The 22,355-nt window shown below is 38.9% G+C and overlaps 1 protein-coding gene and 1 pseudogene across 1 annotated transcript; one reads left to right on the top strand and one right to left on the bottom strand.

Annotated features, from left to right (window-relative positions):
* Positions 1-3,405: 3,405 nt before the first annotated feature.
* Positions 3,406-4,781, bottom strand: LOC141498405 (sodium/potassium-transporting ATPase subunit beta-3 pseudogene; annotated as a pseudogene).
* A 5,176-nt stretch (positions 4,782-9,957) lies between these two features.
* LOC141501051 (large ribosomal subunit protein eL6-like) lies at positions 9,958-10,818 on the top strand. Its single transcript, XM_074204699.1, has one exon. The coding sequence runs from the start codon at positions 10,138-10,140 to the stop codon at positions 10,816-10,818; it is 681 nt and encodes a 226-aa protein (XP_074060800.1). The 5' UTR covers positions 9,958-10,137.
* The last annotated feature ends 11,537 nt before the right edge of the window (positions 10,819-22,355 follow it).

The raw sequence follows: 22,355 nt of genomic DNA on the forward strand, positions 1-22,355 counted from the left end.
CCCTTTAGTGAGATGCTGGATATAAACTACATCCAAGCCTTAAGCAATTTTTCTCTGGGACAAGGGGTTTTTAATGAGAAAGAATGTGATAAATAAATATCTATCCAATAACTAATTATAATAGTACTTGGAATAGCCAGAAAAACCTAGACATGAGCCTAAAGTTAAGCCTTAAATGAGTTTTTTCTTGGAGCTTCAGGTTGGGGAACCTAATAAGCCAGAGAGTGTGAGAAAAGAAGTCTGCCCCATAATGTAGTTGGTCAGAATCCTCATAGTGGTCTCATCCATGTGAGTGGTCTAGAGCAGCGTTAACGCTGAATAGAGAAGAGAGAAGAGTGAGTACCCCATTCTCTTAAGCTTAATTGTTAGAATTCCATGATAATTTGTTTAAATTTACTTCAACAATTATTTATTAAGAACTGATACATATATGCATATATTTATACATATAAAACACACATATAGAAGAGCTACATATGAATATGTTTATATGAGGATATATTTTATATATATATATATATATATATAAAACTATGTTCTCTCTATATACAGACAGACACAAATAGACACAAATAGAAGAGCTACAAATCTATGTGTTGATCCATATACATATATATATATATATATATATATATATGAGAGTAATACATGTATATATACACAAATACATATGAATACATCCATCATGTGAGTATTTTAGATCCTAGGAATACAGAGCCCAATTTTCTCCCTTCACTGCCCCATCCTCAAGTGAGGAGTCTGAAGCCCTAGAGAGTTTCAATGACTTGTCCAAGGTCATAAGTTGGGCTGGGCTGGAATTTAAAGCAGAACCTCCGGATCTAAATCTACCATTTTTTTTCAATTCACAAGGGGAGAAGAGGGGAAATTTACCTTTCAGGGCTTCAGTTGCTTATATTGGAACTTGGAAGTCAGAACTTTAAAGCCCTTTCCAGTTCTAAATTTAGTGCCCTAGGATCCTTGCTTTCAGGGAAAGGAAAGTCTCAAAAGTCACATTGGTTTAGCTAACTTTCAGGAAAATATCCCCATTTTTTTGCTTATGTGTTTTCCCTAAGCTTCTTAGCAAGTGTACTTTTTTTTGGGAAAACTCCAATTTTCAAGTCAGTTGAATTAAGAGAAAATTTACCCTCCCTCAATTCCCTACACCTGCTCCTCCACCATCACCCACCCACCTGCATAGGAGTAACATCCAGATGCACAGAGCTTTGGACAGGGAGGTCAGACTTCCACTGAAACATGGAAATGATTGGTAGGTCACAATTTTGGGTTTTTTCTTATCTTTTTGAAATAGAAGATTGGAAAAGAATGACCTCTAAGATCATTTCTGGGGTTCACATTACTTATAATTTGATAAATAAAGGCAAGTGATGGCAGAAAAAAACCTGAAAAATTCCAGAAAAAAACAGAAAAATTCCAGTGGCAAATGAGAAGGAAAGGAGTTTGGAACCAGTTGTGGATGGTGTGAGTTTTCCTCCAGGTAATTGTCTCACATGGAAATTCTATAGGTATTACCCTTGGGGAGTCTGTGACCTAATTCAAACAGATGTTAGGACAACTGAAAATGTCATCTCCCACAGGTCCTGGGACTCAGAAAAGGAGAATAACAGAGGTTATTTTTTCCTCCAATCAGGCTGGAAGCCTTGACTCAGAGCTTGTAGGAAATGAAGTCATTAGTGGTTTATTCCCTAACTCAAAACTTTTAATTTTAACATATATCCTCTCTTCATATTATATCCATTTTCTCTTTCTCTGTCTTTAACACAACCAGGACAAGTTCTGCATTGTTTCTAGGTCCCAACTCCCCCCTCCCACCCCCCCACCCCGAGTGCCCACGCATTCTGGGCGCTAAGATTTGATCCATTTGATGCCATTTGTTAGTCTTGATGAAGTCACTGTAACCACAGAATCCATGCTCTAGCCTTGTGAAATACCAGATGTGACTTGAGGGATCTTTAAGATACAAATACCAGTGTTAAGGAAAAACAATAATTCTGATTTTCATCCAAAATGTTCTAAATCAATAACTTGGGTCTGGAAGTTATCAGTCCATTTTTCCCCAAACCTAGGTCAATAGTTAATTATTTCAACATGAAAATAGTTAGTGACAGTGGGAAGATGAGCCAATGAAATCTGAATAGCAAGCATGTTAACAATTTATCTAAGTCAGTAAGCATGAGACCCCAAGTACAGAGGAAATTCATAGTATCTCAAAGGTTTAAGGGCCAAGAATTAAGTGATTCAAAAGAAAAAAAGATACAAAAATCTGCATACAGTTTCATAAGAGAGTTTAGTCAGATCAGTTGGCATTGAAATGTAATTCATTTTTTTCATAAACCATGTACAACAGGTATTGGCAGCTATCCTGGATTGCTGTGCAAAGCCAAGAGGATAAATTAGAGGTGGTGGGAACTACAAGGCTTGGTTTGCTCCAGTAGGAGCAGCTGCAGATAAATACAATTAATATGCTTTTCAAAGACCATTCTGCTGCTTGTGTGGAGGAAGAAACAATTTGGACTGATATGGTATTAGGAAATTTAAGAAATTAGTGAAAATAGTGACTGAGGAACTAAAGGGACTGAAGTTGCTAGAGTCCTGAGAAGATAGAGGGGATCAGAGAGTGAGTTCCAATTATGAGTCAGAATCTTTTTAGTTGCATTCTGCCTCAGTCTCCTTTCTAATTTTTTTTAGGTTTTTGCAAGGCAATTGGGGTTAAGTGACTTGCCCAAGGCCACACAGCTAGATAATTATTAAGTGTCTGAGGCTGGATTTGAACCCAGGTACTCCTGACTCCAGGGCTGGTGCTCTATTCACTAGGCCACTTAGCTGCCCCTTTTCCTTTCTAATTTTGTAACTACCTCTCAGACTGTCTATGCTCTGGGAATTAGTCCTGCCCTGGGGAAAAAGTATGTAAAATACCCTTGATTGAATAATAACTTTGTATTAAATGAACTTTCTGGGGAAAAGTACAGAAAAATGCAAAGGTGCAAAGATGAAAGAAGTATTTGATGGGGAAAGGACATAGAGGTGGAGTTTGGTATCCTTGTGTTTGATAAACGATGGGTTTTGGTGAAAATTATTATTAAAGCTAGTTCTTATCTCAGATTTTTGTACTGAGTATATTTCAAATTTTAATAGATGTGGAATTTGCCACTGGTATCTTCCCTCCCATTTCCATTTTATATAACTTGTTTGTCCATCAATATTTGTATATTGTTTCCTCCATTGTATTTGGAACTTGTTTATGTCAAGAACTATTTTTATCTTTCTGTATAAACCAGTATATAGAATAGTGCTGTGTACATGACAGACTCTTAAGAAATGTTTGTTCAACTGATAACTTGCTAAAGTTTTCAATATGAAGTTTTTTTTTTCACTTTTTAAATCCACTTTTATTTCTCTTCCTCCTCACACAAAGAGCTTGAGGTGTCTCCACACACCACAATTCTTGCAGAGTTATAAATCACTTTTGGTTGGTCAGGTACCTTTTTATCATTTGATCCCTAAAGGTGTGTTGGCATTGAGATAATAACAGTTAAACCAGTGTTAAATCAATAAAATATTTACATAGCATGGCACATTAAGCTTTATAGACACTTGGAGATAAAACCACATTAGAACAGAACAAGACCACCATTATTCCACGTTTTCAATCTGCTATTTACAGGTCCCTAATAAGACATGTCTATGTCTGCACACTGGTCCAATGGGGCAGGCAAAGGCAAAAGGCAGTTACTTTGAGGATATTAAACATTATGATCTGGAAGCACATTATTATGCTACCCCAAATGTCAGGTACCACCCTCAATTCTCCAAGGTGGTTTCAAATTCTAGAAGGGCAGGTCCAGCTGATACACCATGAAGATAGACCACACACTTGTTTGTGGAGATGTTTTTACTCATACTACTGAGTCATTGTGATTTTGAAGGAAACTCATCCCAAGAACCTGTCTCGCTTGTCCTGATTTCTCAGATTGGGAGATCCTTCAATTTTGCATTCGATCATCACATCCTGCTTGCCAAGCAGAAACTTGACCTTGATGGCAACTAATGGCTGAAGATAATTTACATGCAACTTTTTACCATAATATGGATAATATTTTAAGTCAAGATTTCCATTTGGGGGGTAAGTTTCTAGTTCTACACCACTTCCTTCCTTAACTTCACAGAATATCCCGGGTTTTCCTTCAGGTCTTAATCCAATTATTCTACTCATTTTGACAAAAACACAAGGAGTTCTATTAGAATAGCCATACTGGTTATCTTCTAATCCGGAGCAGGATTCGAGGGTCTCAAGAGAAAAATCTACAAGCCCTTTTAGGAGAGATGCCATCTTGTTCAAAGTATGTTCCATTAGAACAGCTTATGTGATGGACTTGACTGTCACTGTTACATGCTTTTAAAAAACGTGAAATGCTATTCAGGTAGTATTCATAAGTTGATGATTCAGTAGGATTAATATAAAACTCCAAGGCACCCTGTGGTTTTGGAATAATTGTAAGCCCTGGGCTAGAGATCTGGTCCCGGTATTTTGGAGCTTCATCATCCAGAGTCTGAAGCACGACCCACATTGTGAAGGAGAAGAGTGCAGCAAGGAAGCCATAGAAGACCAGGTAGAAGAGGAAGATCAGACTCCAGCTCTCCGGCGTCCGCCCCAAGACCTGGCCGTTGCGGCGGTTGTAGACGAAGCGCCTCCACTCGCCCAGGGTCTGCTCCCACGACTTCTTCTCGTCCTTGGTCATGGTGGGCGCCGGGGCCGGGGCCGGGGCCGGGGCCGGGGCCGGGGCCGGGGCCGGGGCCGGGGCCGGGGCCGGGGCCGGGCGGGAGCCCGCGAGGGAGGCGCCCACGCGGCGTGGGGCGGCGAGCAGGGGAAGCGAGGCGGGAGGGAGCGCCGGCGGCCGCACCTCCTGGCTCCGCCGCGCACTCGGGCCGACTCTCAATATGAAGTTTGATGGAGTCTGTGAACTTGAATGGAAAAAAAATTATACTTTAGTTTCATTAACTTCTAATTGAAAGTAAACATTTACTTCAATTACGAATTTTTTAAAAAAGTTATTCTTAAGTGGCACAGTGGATAGAACACTGGCCCTGGAGTCAGGAGGACCTGAGTTCAAATTTGACCTCAGACACTTAATAATTACCTAGCTGTGTGGCCTTGGGCAAGCCACCTAATCCCATTTGCCTTGCAAAAACTAAAAAAAAAAGTTATTCTTAGAAAGGGTCCATTAGCTTCCATAGATTTTTCTTTTTGCAATGCAATGAGGTTCAGTGGCTTACCCAAGACCACAAAGCTAGGTAATTATTAAGTGTCTGAGGTCAAATTTGAACTCAGGTCCTCCTGACTCCAGGGCCGGTGTTCTATCCACTGTGCCACCTAGCCACCCCAGTTTCCATAGATAGTTAAAAAGATCTATGACATAAAAAAATTAAGAACTGTAAGTCTAGTGCTCCTGACTGATTTTTCCTGGATTCTTCTTCCTCCCCTGACTCACACTATTTCCAAACCCCTCAAGATTTACTAGCCAATACTCTTTTTTTGTCTGTTTGTTTTTGAAAGGCAATGGGATGAAATGACCAAATAAGTGTTTTTTCATCACTGTACCACATTTAATTTTATTAAATGATTACCGAGTACATTCTAGCCTTTGTAACCCAATTTTGCCTGTTAGAATGCAGGAGTAACAAGGAGAACATTGTGAATTATTTACTATACACAAAATATCATATATGTTGAGCTGAAAGGGATGAAAGGGACCATTTAGAGCAACCCTGTCATTTTTAGGTGATAAAATTAAGGATAAGAGGAGTAAAAGTAACTTGCCCAAAATTTATATAGCTAGAAAACATCAAAAGCAAAATCTGAATTCAGGTCTTTTGATTCCAGTTTTTTTCTATCTATACCATAATTATGCTCCTCCACCCTCAACAATTTTTCCTTTTGAAGTATACAGTCATTAAAGATCAATTCAAATGCACCTCTTCCTCAAAGTCTACTCTGATAGATTCCCTTCCCTGCTTCTGAACCACATTGTACTTTGTTACATCTATTCATGGTGATTCATCCCAATTCATACAGGTTGGGTTCCTCCAGGAGACAACTATCTCAGTTTCAAGGTATTCTGTGATTCTGTAGGATCCCTAAAATTACAGCTCACAAACCCATGCCAATCTCTTTACCTTTTAATCATTAACCAAAAGATATTACCTTAAAGGCATTTACTGAAAGGGCATGATTTTTTAAAGGTAATAATGAAAAGGACCCCCCTCTATAAGCTTGGGGTACACTATTCCATAAATACACACAGTATGAATGGGAACAATGGTTGAGAAGACTATTGGACACTGAAAGATGCTGCTGCATTGGACAATACATCTTTGCTGTAGTCTCCACCCCTTCAACTTCTCACTCCATGGAACTCCTTAGTGACTTTTTTTTTGCTTATTGATCGATTTTTAAAATTTATTTTACATTATTGCAATAATCTTGTTGGAAAGTAAACATAACACCCCTCCCCCTAAAGAAGATGAGAAACCTTAAGAAGTGAGAGAGAGAGAGAAAAAAAAAGGTACTTCAGTCTGTGTTCAGATTCCAATGACTCTGTCTCTAGGATGAGTTGCCTTCTTTATCTTAAGTCCACCAAAGAAGTTGCTTCAATATTTCTTCCACAGTTGCTATTACTAGTTGTATTTCCCTACACTCTATTCCTTCCCACTGTCATTTATTCTATTCTCTCTCTCTCCTTTCACCCTGTCCCTAATCAAAAGTGTATTGTACCTCAGTACCCTCTCCCACTTTCTTCCCTCTCTTCTATCACCTATTCCCCCCTTCCCTCCTCCCATTCTTCCTTATCCCATCCCTTTCTCCTCATTTTTCTTTAGGGTAATATAGATTTCTATACCCTATTAAGTGTATGTGTTATTTCCTCTCTGAGCCATTTCTGATGAGAATGAAGGCTCACTCATTCCCCCTCATCTTCCTCTGTTCTACTCCGTTGAAACAACTTTTTCTTGACTCTTATGTGAAATATCTTAGCCCCTTCTTCCTCTCCTTTCTCTTCCTCTCAGTACTTTCCTTTATCACACATTGACTATCTTTTTTACTTTATTATACCATTATATTCAGCTCCTTCCTGTGCCTTGTTTATATATGCTCCTTCTAACTGCTCTTATAAATGAGAAAGTTCATATGAATTATCAGTATCTTCCTCCCATGCAGGAATATAAAGAGTTCAGCATGATTAAGTTCCTTTTAGTTAATCCTTCTCATCAGCCCTCTCTAATGTTCACCAAAGTCCTGTACTTGGAGATCAAGCTTTCTGTTCAGCTCTGGTTATTTTAATAGGAAAGTTCAAAAGTCCTCTGTTTCAGTGAGAGTCCATCTTTTTCCCTGAAAGGATGTTCAGTTTTGCTGGGTAGTTGATTCTAGGTTGTAAACCAAGATCTTTTGCCTTCCAGAATATCATATTTCAAGCCCTACCAACCCTTAACGTAGATGCTGCCAGATCCTGTGTAATCCTGACTATAGAGCCATCGTAGTTGAATTGTTTGTTTCTGGTAGATTTTAGTATTTTCTCTTTGACTTGGGAGTTTTGGAATTTGGCTATAATATTCCTAGTTTTTCTTTTGGGATCTCTTTTAGGAGGTGATCCAAGAATTACCTCAATTTCTATTTTACCCTCTGCTTCTAGGATCTCAGGGAAATTTTGCTGTATTATTTCTTGAAATATGAAGTCTAGGCTCTTTTCCTGGTCATAACTTTCATGTGGCCCAATAATTTTAAAATTATTTCTTCTGCACCTGTTTTCTAGGTAGGTTGTTTTTTCCAATGAGATATTTCACATTTTCTTTTAATTTTTGTATTTTTTGGAATAGTTTTATTTCTTCTGGATTTCTCATAAAGTCATCAGCTTTCTTTAGTTCCATTCTGAATTTGAAGGAGTTATTTTCTTCAGATATCTTTTTTATCTCCTTTTCCAGCTGGCCAATTCTGCTTTTTTAAGGCATTCTTCTCCTTATTTGCCTTTTGTGTTGCTTTTTCCATTTGGCCTAGTATATTATTTTCCTTCAGTATTTTTTTATTTCTTTCACCAAGCTACTAATTGGGTTTTCATGATTTATCTGCATTACTCTAATTTCTCCTCCCAATTTTTCCTCTACCTCCTTTAAATGCTTCTCAAAGTCTTTTTTTTTTGAGCTCATTGATAGCCTGAGCCCATTTTCTATTTCTCTTGGGTACAGAAGCTTCAATTTCATCATCTTCTGAATCTTCCATGGGGCCAGAGTAATTTTCTATGGTCAGATTCTTCTTTTTCTTTTGTTTGCTGATTTCCTCAGCCTATGACTAATTTACTGTACTTCCAAGCCTATGGGTCTTTTTTTTGGATAACCCACAGTGACCTAAATTCCTCCAAAGTCTTATGAGAGGTTCTGACTGCTCTGGGATACGGAAGCTTGCAGGCCCTCCCCTCTTCCCTGGAGCTGTGAGGAGGGTCCCTGTTTCTCTATGGTAGTAGGGAAGCTCAGACTTGTGACCTGGATCTGAGTGTGGGCAAACAGCAGAGTCCTGTCACAGGGAGAGTAGAGAGGCTTCTTTAATCTGCCCTGACCCCTTTACCATCTGTGGGCTGCACTCTGGAGATGCAGGCTGGCTTCCCAGATTGCTGCTTCAGGTTCTCAATGCACTGTTGCTCTGAGGCTGTACTAGCTCTGGTTCTGGTGCGACAGAGTTCTCACCATCTCTTCAAGCTGTTCCCATTGATCCCAGGGCCAGTAGGTCTGGAAACTAGCCCCTCTGCCATGGACCTAGGTGCTTCCAAGGATCTAGCTCCCAGGGATCTAGGCACTCTGCATGGCTGCACTGTGGCTGCAGCTTTTTCCAACCCCAGTCCCAGTGAAACAGAGAGAAATCATAATATTCAGTCTTTCTCTGGGTTCTGCCCTTCTAAATTTTGGCTAGTTATAATTTAATGGCTTTTGGAGTTTTTGGGAGGAACAAGTTCATGCTGCCATCTTGGCTCCACCCCCAACTAAGTAAGTATTCAGTGTCTGAGGCTGAATTTGAACTCAGGTCTTCTTGACTCCAGGGCCAGTTCTCTATCTGCTTCACCATATAGTTGCTGTGCAAATATTCTTTTGTTGTTACTGTTGTTGTTGTTGTTTGATTTTTTTTGCAAGGCAATGGTATTAAGTGACTTGCTTGAGGTCACACAGCTAGGTAATTATTAGGTGTCTGAGACTGGATTTGAACTCAGGTCCTCCTGGCTCCAGGTTCAGTGCTCTATCCACTGTGACACTTAACTGCACCACAAATATTCTGTAAGTGCCTATGATGTTCATTCTACTCTTTCAGGTTCTAGGGATCCAAAAATTAAATTTAAAAAATTCCCACCCTAAAGAATTTTTCTAACTAGTAAAATCATAGAACTGGAAAAATAATGGTCTTACAAAATAGAAAATTCTACATAGGGACCAAGAGATAATAACTGAATTGAGTCTTGAAGAAAATAATTTCAATAGTTTTGAAAGAACTTTTGCCAAAGATCAATGGATGTGAAACAATAAAATATAGGGTCAAGTCTTGGGTCTTTTACTTACCGCAATGTGACATGCCTTCCCTTTTTGCCACTTACTGAATGGAAACCAAATTCTGGGTCAGAAATTTTTTAAATCTTTCACCAATTTGTTTATCTCATTACACTCTCTAAAATCATCTCTGTTCTTAGCAAGGTCACCCACTTTACCTCTCTCCAATTATGTCAACTGGATGACCACTCCAAAACTTTCTCTTTTTAACCAATATCATACTTGGTGCTACACTGAGACAAAAAAGAAACTGAAGACAGGATTGTATGTTTAAAATTGAAAGGGATCTTAGAAGTTGTCTTAGTCTAAACTATTTATTTTAAAGATAAAGAAAGAGAACTTCACTCTTTCCCCTTCTCTCAAGATGGTGGACAACCCCCCCCCCCAAAGCCTCCAAAGGAAAAGAAGGTCAGAAAGGAAAAAAAGGAAAGGAAGGCCAAAAAGGAAGATGGGGCTGAAAAGGTGGTGAAAAAACCTCGAAAGTATTGCAGTCGAAACCCAGTCTTGGCCTGAGGGATCGGCAGATACTCCAGGTCTGCAATGTATTCCCGCAGAGCCATGTACAAGCAGAAGTATACTGCACCAAAAACCGGGATTGAAAGGAAAAAGAAAGACAGGGTGCCTGCTACTATCTCAAAGCCAGTTGGTGACGATAAAAATGGAGGAAACCGAGTGGTAAAGATTCGCAAAATGCCCAGGTATTACCCTACTGAAGATGTGCCGAGAAAACTCCTAAGTCATGGCAAAAAACCCTTCAGCCAGCATGTGAGGAAACTTGGCTCTAGCATCACTCCAGGCGCAGCTCTGATTCTGCTCACTGGCCGCCACAGGGGCAAGCGTGTGGTTTTGCTGAAGCAGCTGGCTAGTGGTTTGCTACTGGTGACTGGACCTCTGACCATCAATTGGGTTCCTCTACGAAGGACCCATAAGAAATTTGTCATTGCCACCTCTACTAGGGTTAACCTTTCTGGTGTAAAAATTCCAAATCATCTTACTGATGCTTACTTTAAGAAAAAGAGGCTCCGTAAACCCAGACACCAAGGAGAGATTTTTGACACAGAGAAAGAGAACTATGAGATTACAGAGCAGCGCAAGGCTGATCAGAAAGCAGTGGACTCTCAGCTCCTGCCCAAAATCAAGAAAATTCCTCAGCTCCGCGGTTACCTGCGTTCTGTATTTTCTCTCTCCAATGGAGTTTATCCTCACAAATTGGTATTCTAAATGTCTTGCAGAGAACTCTTATTAAAATATTTGTAATAGTGAAAAAAAAAAAGAAAGAGAACTTCTAGGTGATACATATGGTAAAAGGTAGTATAATACTGGAAGGTCCCTGTTTTTAAAGAACTTAATTTCCAAAGAACTCTTTTAGGGGAGTGGGTGGAAAGCCATCAATGACAAACAAATGATATTTACAAGGTGGAAATTATAAAACAAAGCACAAAAACGTATTTTAGAAGTAGTTCACAATCTGGAAACCCCATTTTTTTGTCCATACCCTTAATCTCATTTATTCTGAACACTAGTTTTATTCTCCTTTTGATCTTCTTGTCTTTAATAGAGCTTAAAAAGGAAAAAAAAAGCACATTAGTTATATAACATTAACTGCAGTGCAATGCAGTCCTATTCTTGTAGATTCATGTCAATGCCACTCACTATTGTTATTTGACGTTTTTGTTTTGTTTTTTTTCCTCCATCTCTAGTATGTGTCTTCTTAAAGTGAAGTTTGTTGATAGTTCCCAGCACACTTAATTTTGGCATTGTATGTGTGCTAAGAATTACATTCTTAACAACATGGGCTAACCTTTCTCATATAATTTTTTTCAACAAATAATATTTCATTTAGGCAACAGTAGTTTTTCAGTAATCATTTTTTTGGTCTAGGTTTTGAATTTTATATTTTTCTCCCTCTCTCCCTTCCCTTCCCCTTCTCCCTGACAGAAGACTATCTAATATGGGCTATACATGTATCACCACCATCTCATATAGTTTTAAGACATGATTAGAAACTTGTCTTTTCTCTCATTAGAAACTTACTTTCCCCAGGTCTTGCAAGCATGATAGATTACATCCATATTTTACCCTCTTGTTCCTCACAAGCTCAAAAATAGATCAGCCCCTTTCTGTTCTCTTCTCCCTCCCCTGAGGTTGTCATCATTTCAGCTTTGGCCACCAGTTACCTTTATTACTTTATCCACTATTTGAAAAATAAAATGATCATTAACACAGTTCAAGATTAGATCAACATTCTTGCTTTTTTGGCAGAGAAAGCTTCAACAAATGTCATGAGAGCCAAGATTTCTTGTTCTTACTATACTGTACCTTGAAATCAGATTTGAGATCTGTTTCTAGAGCTCCTTCATATTCTCCTTTAGTGTTTATTATCAAATACATACTCCTAACATTACCATGACTACTCTTTCCTCAATGATCTTTTTTTTTGTGTGTGTGTGTTTCAGTCTGTGTTCTGATACCATCAGCTCTGTCTCAGGTAGATCACATTCTTTATGATAAGTCCATCACAGAAGTTACTTTCATATTTTCCCACTGTTGTTGTTGCTGATTGTAATTCCCTCTGTCTATAGCTCCCCACTACCTTATATTATATTTTCTCTTTCCCTTCACTCTGTCCCTCTTCTAAAATGTTCTGTAGGGTAGCTGAGTGGTGCAGTGAACTGATCACCGGACCTGGGGCCAAGAGACCCCGAGCCCACATACCACCCCTGAGACCCAACAACCACCTGGTCCTATGATCCAGGACAGGCCACCCAATCCTAGTCCCCTGCAAGAAGTAAAGAAGATGTTATGTCTGACTATTTTCTCCTATTATTTACCCTTTCCTCTATCATCCACATCCTTCCCTTCCCCCCTGTCCCCATTCTCAACTTTTTACTCTAGATATCTATATCCTATTGAGTGTGTATGCTGTTTCCTCTCTGAGCCATTTCTGATGAGAGTAAAGGTTCCCTTATTCCCCCTCACCTTGCCCTCTTCCATGTCAATGAACAACAGTTCATTGCAATCAAATCAAATCAAATCAAATCAAATCAAATCTTTCATATGAAATATTTTAGCCTATTCCACCTCTCCTTTTTCTTAGTCCCAGTACATTTATTTCCCTTTTAGCCACTGACTCCATTTTTACAATATATGATATCTTCAAATTCAGCTCTCTCCTGTGCTTCATCTATATAATCTCCTTCTACCTGCTCTAGTGAATGAAAAGTTTCATATGAGTATTATCAGTATCAATTTTCTATGAAGGAATACATGCAGTTCATCATCATGAAGTCCCTCATATTTTACCCTTCTCCTCTGTTCTCTATGGTTCACCTGAGTCCTGTATTTGAAGGCCATACTTTCTGTTCAGCTCTGGTTGTTTCAACAGGAACATTTGAAATTCTCCTGGTTTATTGAAAGTCTATCTTTTTCCCAGAAGAGGATGTTCAGTTTTGCTGGGTAGTTGATTCTTGGTTGCATTCCAAGCTCTTTTGCCTTCTGGGATATTATATTCCAAGCCCTACGAGCCCTTAATATAGTTGCTGCTAAGTCATGGGTAATCCTGACTGTAGCTCCACAAAATGTGTCATTCTGACTGCTTGTAATATTTTCTCTTTGACTTGGGAGTTCTGGAACTTGGCTATAATATTCCTCGGGGGTTGTTATTTTTGGATCAGAAAGATTATGGGGGCAATTGGTGGATTCTCTCAATTTCTTTTTTTGCCCTCTGTTTCTAGGATATCAGGGTAATTTTCCCATAGGAATTCTTTAAAAATGAGTATCTTTTCCTGATCATGACTTTCAGGTATCCCAATAATTTTTAAATTATCTTTCCCAAATCTGTTTTCCAGATCAGTTGTTTTTTCAATGAGATGTTTCATATTTTCTTCTAATTTTTCATTCCTTTGGTGTTGAAGTACTGTGTCTTGAGTTCTTGCAAAGTCATCAGCTTCCTTTAGCTCCATTAACATTAAACATCTGAGGGATTTGTTTTCCTCAGAGAGCTTTCTTATCTCCTTTTCCATCTGGCCAATTTTGCTTTTTAAAGCATTCTTCTCTTTTGAACTGTTTTATCCATTTGACTTATTCTGGGTTTTTTTAAAATTAATTTTTATTAAAGATTTTATTTGAGTTTTACAATTCCCCCCCCCCCCAATCTTACCCCCCGCCCAACAGAAAGCAATCTGTCAGTCTTTACTTTGTTTCCATGTTGTACCTTGGTCCAAACTGGGTGTGATGAGAAAGAAATCATATCCTTAGAGAAGAGACAAGAAGTCTAAGAGGTAACAAGATCAGACAGTAAGATATCTGTTTCTTTCTAAATTAAAGGGAATAGTCCTTGAACTTTGTTCAAACTCCATGGCTCTTTATCTGGATACAGATGGCACTCTTCATTGCAGACAGTCCAAAATTGTTTCCAATTGTTGCACTGATGGAATGAGAGAGTCCTTCAAGGATGATCATCACCCCCATGTTGCTGTTAGGGTGTACAGTGTCCTTCTGTTCTGCTCATCTCACTCAGCATCAGTTCATGCAAATCCCTCCAGGCTTCCCTGAAATCCTGTCCCTCCTGGTTTCAAATAGAACAATAGTGTTCCATGACATACATATACCACAGTTTGCTAAGTCATTCCCCAATTGAAGGACATTTACTTGATTTCCAATTCTTTGCCACCACAAACAGGGCTGCTATAAATATTTTTGTACAAGTAATGTTTTTACCCTTTTTCCTCATCTCTTCAGGGTATAGACCCCATAGTGGTATTGCTGGGTCAAAGGGTATGCACATTTTTGTTGCCCTTTGGGCATAGTTCCAAATAGCTCTCCAGAAAGGTTGGATGAGTTCACAGCTCCAACAACAGTGTAATAGTGTCCCAGATTTCCCACAACCCTTCCAACAATGATCATTATCCTTTCTGGTCATATTGGCCAATCTGAGAGGTGTAAGGTGGTACCTCAGAGAAGGTTTAATTTGCATTTCTCTAATAATTAATGATTTAGAGCATTTTTTCATATGGCTATGAATTGCTTTGATCTCCTCATCTGTAAATTGCCTTTGCATAACCTTTGACTATTTGTCAATTGGGGAATGGCTTTTTGTTTTAAAAATATGACTCAGTTCTCTGTATATTTTAGAAATGAGTCCTTTGTCAGAATCATTAGTTGTAAAGATTGTTTCCCAATTTACTACATTTCTTTTGATGTTGGTTACAGTAGTTTTATCTGTGCAAAAGCTTTTTAATTTAATTTAATCAAAATCATCTAATTGATTTTTGATGGTGTTCTCCAACTCTTCCTTAGTCATAAACTGTTCCCCTTTCCATAGATCTGACAGGTAAACTATTACTTGATCTTCTAATTTGCTTATAGTATTGTTTTTTATGTCTAAGTCCTGTAACCATTTGGATCTTATCTTGGTAAAGGGTGTTAGGTATTGGTCTAATCTAAGTTTCTTCCATACTAACTTCCAATTAACCCAGCAGTTTTTATCAAAGAGGGAGTTTTTATCCCAATGGCCAGACTCTTTGGGTTTATCAAACAGCAGATTACTATATTCATCTCCTGCCTTTACACCTAGTCTATTCCACTGGTCGACCACTCTATTTCTTAGCCAATACCAAACAGTTTTGATGACTGATGCTTTATAATATAATTTTAGATCAGGTAGTGCTAAACCACCTTTTTTTTGCAAGGCAAATGGGGTTAAGTGGCTTGCCCAAGGCCACACAGCTAGGTAATTATTAAGTGTCTAAGACCAGATTTGAACCCAGGTACTCCTGACTCCAGGGCTGATGCTTTATCCACTATGCCACCTAGTCGTCCCTTAAGCCACCTTCTTTTACACTTTTTTTTCATTAAGCTTCTGGCAATTCTTGACTTTTTATTTCTCCATATGAATTTACTTACAATTTTTTCTAACTCATTAAAGTAATTTTTTGGAATTTTGATTGGTAGGGCACTAAACAGATAGTTTAGTTTTGGTAGAATTTTCATTTTTATTACATTAGCTCTACCTATCCATGTCTATTCTGTTTTCTTTCACATGACTATATCTATATATCTATATCTATATTATCTATATATCTATATCTATATCTATTTCTATCTATCTATCTATTTATCTCTCTCTCTCTCTCTCTCTCTCTCTCTCTCTATATATATATATATATATATATATATATATATATATATATATATATATATAAGCTCCATTGAATTTCTTGCCTTCTCAATACAGGGGTTTGAGAACGGTGGAAAGGAGAGAATTTGAACCTCAGAGTTTTGAAAACAAACATTAAAAATTTTTTCTGCATGTAAGTGGGGAAAATAAAATACTAAATTTAAAAAAATTGAACTCAGGTCATCCTAAGTTTTAAAAACTTGGTGTGACTAGTTCTTCATAAAATCAAAGCTTTAGAGATGGAAGAGAACTTAGCAGTGGTGATCTGATCCAACCTCTTGTTTTAGTTAGTGCCCTATACCACTCTATCATCCTGACTTTCATGTTTGGTATCTTAATGAAAACTTAATTTCCCCATCTTTTGGTCTCTTCTACAAATTTTTTTTACATTAATAAAATATTCTTGTTTAAGAGTAAACTAAATACCCCTCCTCCTCATAAATATAGACTTGCTTGGGCGATAAAGTAAAGGGGAGAGAAAAAAATTAAAATAAAAAAAATAATAGTAATAATTGTAGGTATGGCCAGGTGGCGCAATGGACGGAGCACCAGCCCTGGAGCGGTGAGCACCAGAGTCCACATCCAGCCCCATAGACCCAACAATCACCCAGCTGTGTGACATGCAAGCCACCTGATCCCCATTGCCCTGCAAAAACCAAAAAGAAGCAAAAAAAGATACAAAATAAAATAAAATAGTAATAATAGTAGGGGTGGCTGGGTGGTGGACAGAGCATTGACCCTTGAGCCACGAGCACCCGGGTCCAAATCCGGCCTCAGACAACGAACAATCACCCTGCTATGCATCTCCAGGCAGGCCACCCAGCCCCATTTGCCCTGCACCTTCCCCCAAATAATAATAATAAAAAATGTGCTTCAGTCTTTGTTCCAACACCAACAACTCTGTCATGGGTGGATCACATTATTTATGATAAGTCCATTGCAAAAGTTACTTCCATATTTTCACTGTTACCATTGCTGATCACAGCTCCCTCCTTTCTTATTTCTCCACTACCGTGTACTATATTTTCTCTCTCCTTTCACTGTGACTCTGCTGTTGGGTAGCTGAGTGGTGCAGCAGACAGATCCCTGGCCCTGGGGCCAAGAGGCCCCGAGCCCCCATACCACCCCTTATCCCCAGCATCCACATGGCCCTATGGTCCCAGATAGGCCATCCAATTCCAGCCCCTTGCAAGAAATAAAAAAGAAAATGTGTTATGTCTGACCACTCTTCCCCCATGGTTCATCCTCTCCTCTTTTATTCACATCCCCACCCCTTCCCCCTGCTCCCCTCTCCTTCTTACTCCAGATGTCTATACTCCATTGAGTATATATGCTGTTTCCTCTCCTAGCCACCTCTGATGAGAGCAAAGGTTCCCTCATTCCCCCTTGCCTACCTCCTTCCATATCATTGCAATAGCTCATTGTAATAAAGTAAAATCTTATTACATGAAATATCTTGGCCTATTCCCCCTCTCCTTTTTCTTTCTCCCATTACATTTCCCCTTTTTTCTATTGACTCCATTTTATACCATATTTTATCTTTGAATTTAGCTTTCTCCTGTGCTTCAACTATAAAAGCTCCCTCTACCTGCTCTATTAACTGAGAAGGTTCATATAAGTATTATCAGTGTCATTTTTCTATGCAGGAATGCATGCAGTTCATCATCATTAAGTCCCTCATGTTTTCCCCTTCTCCTCCACTCTCTATGCTTCACCTGAGTCCTGTATCTGAAGATCAAGCCTTCTCTTCAGCTCTGGCCATTCCAACAGGAACATTTGAAATTCCCCTGGTTCATTGAGAGTCCATCTTTTTCCCAGCCTTGCTGGGTAGTTCATTCTTGGCTGCATTCTAAGCTCTTTTGCCTTCTGGTATATTATATTCCAAGCCCTACAAGTTTCCAATGTAGTTGCTGCTAAGTCCTGTGTGATCCTGACTGCAGTGCCACGATATTTGAATTGTGTCCTTCTGGCTGCTTGTAATATTTTCTCTTTGACTTGGGAGTTCTGGAACTTGGCTATAATATTCCTAGGGGTTGGTTTTTTGGGTTCTCTTTCTCGGGGGGGATCGGTGGATTCTCTCCATTTCTATTTTGCCCTCTGCTTCTAGAATATCAGGGCAGTTTTCCTGTAGTAATTCTTTGAAAATGATGTCAAGGCTCTTTTCCTGATCATGACTTTCAGGTATTCCAATAATTTTTAAATTATCTTTCCTAAGTCTGTTTTCCATATCAGTTGTTTTTTTAATGAGATATTTCACATTTTCTTCTAATTTTTCATTTTTTTGGTTTTGAAGTATTGATTCCTGATTTCTGGTAAATTCATCAATCTCCCTGAATTTTATTCTTTGTTTGAAGGATTTGTTCTCCTCAGAGAGTTTTCTTATCTCTTTTTCCATCTGGCCAATTTTGCTTTTTAAGGCATTCTTCTCCTCAATAACTTTTTTGAACTGTTTTATCCATTTGACCTAAGCTGGTTTTTAGCATGCTATTTTCTTCAGCATTTTTTTGGATTTACTTGACTAAGCTGCTAACTTCATTTTCATGTTTTTCCTGCATCTCTCTCCTTTCTTTTCCCAGTTTTTCTTCTAACTCTCTCATTTTATTTTCAAAGTCTTTTTTTGAGCTCTATCATAGCCTGAGCCCAATTTCTGTTTTTTCTTGGAGTCTTTAGATGCAGGAGTTTGTGCTTTCTCATCTTCAGACTGAGTGTTTTGATCCTTCTTGGGCTCATTTGCAAAATATTTCTCAATGGTATTCCTCTTATTTCTCTGCTTGCTCATTTTCCCAGCCTTAGCCTGTTTTGGGGGTACTTCCTGAGCTTTTGGGACACTCCCACAAGGATCTCAGCTTGTGAGGCTCTGTCCTCCCTCCTGGTCTGTGAATGACCATATGTGGCCCCCTCTGCCATGGTGCTGAGGTGGAGGGGCCCTGCTGTTGTATGGGGGGCCTAGACTGGGATCAGGATCTGAATGTGGTCAGAGCCCCAGAGTCCTGTTCCTGGGGCAAAGGACAGAGCTCTGCAGTCTCTCTTCACTCCTCTACCTAGGTTCAATGGACTCATGCCCTGGGGGCTCCTCCTTCTGTTTCCAGATCTGGGCTGCAGAAAGACTGCTTGCTGTGTGCCCTGAGGGCTGGGCTTCACTCCCTATGGCAGAGGTCCCCTGCTGTTCCCCCACTTTGTGCCTGCTGCTTCCCAGGGTGTAGCTCAGGAGACTCCCCCGCTGCTGTGAGCTGGGGCTCCCAATGCCCTGGAGCTGCCTCCGGGAGGCTGAAGTTCTTTTGCTTTGAGGGGTCACCCCTCTGGCGGGCAGCCCCTCCGGGGAGCAGAGCCTTTCTGCTCTTTTCCAGGTTACCTTGAGTAGGAGAACTGCCTTACTGGGTCCCTCTGTAAGTTCTGTCTCTCGAAAGTTTAGTTAGAGTCTTTAGTTTATAAGTTTTATCAGAGAGAGCCTAAGCCTTGATCTTTTCTTGTCACCATCTTGGCTCCGCCCCGCCCCCCATGCTGGTTTTTAACATGTTATTTTCTTCAGCATGTTTTGGATCTCCTGGACTAAGATGCTGACTTCTTTTTCATGTTTTTCATGCAACTCTCTCATTTCTTTTCCCAACTTTTCTTCTATCTCCCTTACTTGATTTTCTTTTTTTTTTTGGTTTTGTTTTTTTGCAAGGCAAATGGGATTAAGTGGCTTGCCCAAGACCACACAGCTAGGTAATTATTAAGTGTCTGAGACCGGATTTGAACCCAGGTACTCCTGACTCCAAGGCTGATGCTTTATCCACTACGCCACCTAGCCGCCCTCCTTACTTGATTTTCAACATCTTTTTTGAGCTCTATCGTAGCCTGAGACCAACTTTTGTTTTTCTGTCTTTAGATTGCAGGAGCTTGTTTTTCCTACCTTCAGATTGAGTATTTTGATTTTTCTTGGGATCATAACAATGTATTACTCAGTGATGTTCCTCTCTTTTCTCTGTTTACTAATTTCTCCAGTCTGTGTCTGGTTTTGGGGTGCTTTCTGAGCTTTTGAGTATTATTGGGACACCCCCCCCTCCAACAGGGATCTCAGTGTGTGAAGCTCTGACTTCTCTCCTGGTCTGTGAATGACCACAAGCACACCCCTCTGCTATAGGGCTGAGGTGGTGGTGGGGCTCTTCTATGGGGAGCCTGGATTGTGATCAGGATCTGAATGTGGTCAGAGCCCCAAAGTCCTGTTCCAGGTACAGAGGACAAATCTCAGAAGTCTCCCCACCTTCAATAGGCTTCAGTTACCTGGAGGCTCCTGCTTGCCGGCTCCACGCCTTTTTCTGTTTCCTGGATCTTTTCCTCAATGATCTTAACCCAAATGTTTTCATACCACCTTATTCTTGTTTTGTTCTTTTGAATTTCTGTCCATAGCACTTAGTAGTTTTTCCATAAATACTTATCTGGTACAATGATGCTTGATTGGCATAATGTTAATCAGTTTTGAAAATACTAAACAAATTGTAGTCATGAAATATGAATGTTCTGTAAGAAACAAAAAATATTCCAAATAAATAGGTGATCTAGAAATAAAAAAGACACATCATAAACAAAGTAGAGAGACAAGAAAGAAATTATTTCTCAGATCTATAGATATAGGAAGTGTGTATGACAAAATAAAGGACATAGAGGATTACAGGGGTTAACATGAATAATTTTGGCTACACAAAATTTTGAAAGTTTATACATGAATATATAGCTAAGATTTAAAAAGAAACAACTGGAGAAAAATCTTTGCAGCACATTTCTCTGATAAAGGTCTCATTTCTACAATATAGATAGAACTGATTCAAATTTGTAAGAATAAGAGCAATTTCCCAATTCATTAATGATCTAAGGATACAAATACACATTTCTTAAGGGAAGAAACCCAGGTTATCTCTGGTCATATAAAAAATGCTAACAGTTACTAATTGAAGAAATTCTACTGGTGCTCTATTCACTGCACCACCTAGCCATCCCTGGAAAATAATTTAATAAATGTTCCACATATGGAGTCATGTATTGCACTTTTGAAAAACAAATTTACAAGACTAAAATCATTAATTCAATTTTTAATCTGTCAAGATATTAAGAGACACTATTTTCCAGAGCTAAGGACCAGAAAGCAAGCTGCGCCCAGAGCTTGGAATAACAACAATCCTTTGCGTTCACCTTCTCGAACTGATGATTCCTGAACTTGGGCAAGCACCAACAGGCTCAGCCATGAAGTCCTGCTATGAAAAGACATTTTTTGTTACTAGACCAACCTTGCCTCACTGTTCATTTTGTTTCTCACTGCTATTACTACACTACACTGAGTTTTTGGATAGCTACAAGTATATAAATCAAGGTTCAGTCATACTGAAGTAGGTCCCCCCCCCCCATTGAGGTGGGACCCTGGCTAATTTATTTCTTGATTGCAAACCATTTCCTTCACTTAGTTATTAAACTTCTGTTTGATTCCTGTCTCTCCCATCTAGCCTGTTTGGTTCAGCTCTGACCATCCACATTTTGGAGACTGGCTTGGCCCTGTTGACAAAGCAAAAAAGACTTAATATAACAGTGCCTTCACTTAGGAAAGAAGTGTTATAATTTCAGAATATAATAGATTTCAATAACAACAACAACAATAATAATAATAACCATAATGACATCAGCCTGGTCCATAGCATGATTTATCATTTTTATAGGTAGAAATGCATATGTATATCAGCCTCTCCTTGAACTTTTAGGAAGGTCACTGTAGTCAGTATAAGATACAGGTTAATTGGAGGGGTAAAGTCATACAGGAGAGGTCTTGATAAGATATAAAGACAGAAATATGAAAAAAAGGAAGCCACCATAATCTAAATTTCACCCTATACTTTTAGACAACAGCTTTAAAAAATTCAGGGAAAGGATAGTTAGAATCCTATGAACTGATTCAATGGAGTATTGGAGGGGGAGAATGAGGTCAGGAGGACAGTAAATTCAAAAATGAAATTCTGAAGGCACAGATAGAAAGGAAAGGACTGTTTTAAGTGACCATTGTGAATGCAGAAGAGATTTCATTGACTAACTTAGAATTTTTTTTTTAAAAGAGAAGAGCATGCAACAGAATACAATGATGTGATCAACTTGTAAACATTTATTTAGTCATTACTGTGTGCCAGGACCCTTTTTCTAGGCTAGCAATAAAAAAAATAAGGCAGCAAGGAAACAGTCACTGTTCTGTAAGAATTGGGTGAGAAGTGTTAAAGCTCAGAATGAGTTATAGCTATTGAGAAAAGATAAGGAAATTAATAAAAAATGGCATATTTTATCATAAGGATAGAGTTACATCTCACCATATTGATTATTGTGGGCTGGATTAATTAATAATAACAGACAATAGAGAAATGACCAAAATACATCACTTTTATTTTTATTTTTTTATTTTGCCTGGAAGACTGTCTTTGACTGAAAAGGAGAGAACAAAAAAGACTAATAGAAGATTAAACTCAGGTGAAATACATTTGAAGGAGAATCAATGAATATTGATGCTGAGTAACTAGCAATGATCTTTCAGAGACTGTAGAGAATGGAAGTAGCACAATAAGTC

Source organism: Macrotis lagotis, chromosome X (assembly GCF_037893015.1).
Source record: "Macrotis lagotis isolate mMagLag1 chromosome X, bilby.v1.9.chrom.fasta, whole genome shotgun sequence".
NCBI lineage: Eukaryota > Metazoa > Chordata > Mammalia > Peramelemorphia > Peramelidae > Macrotis > Macrotis lagotis.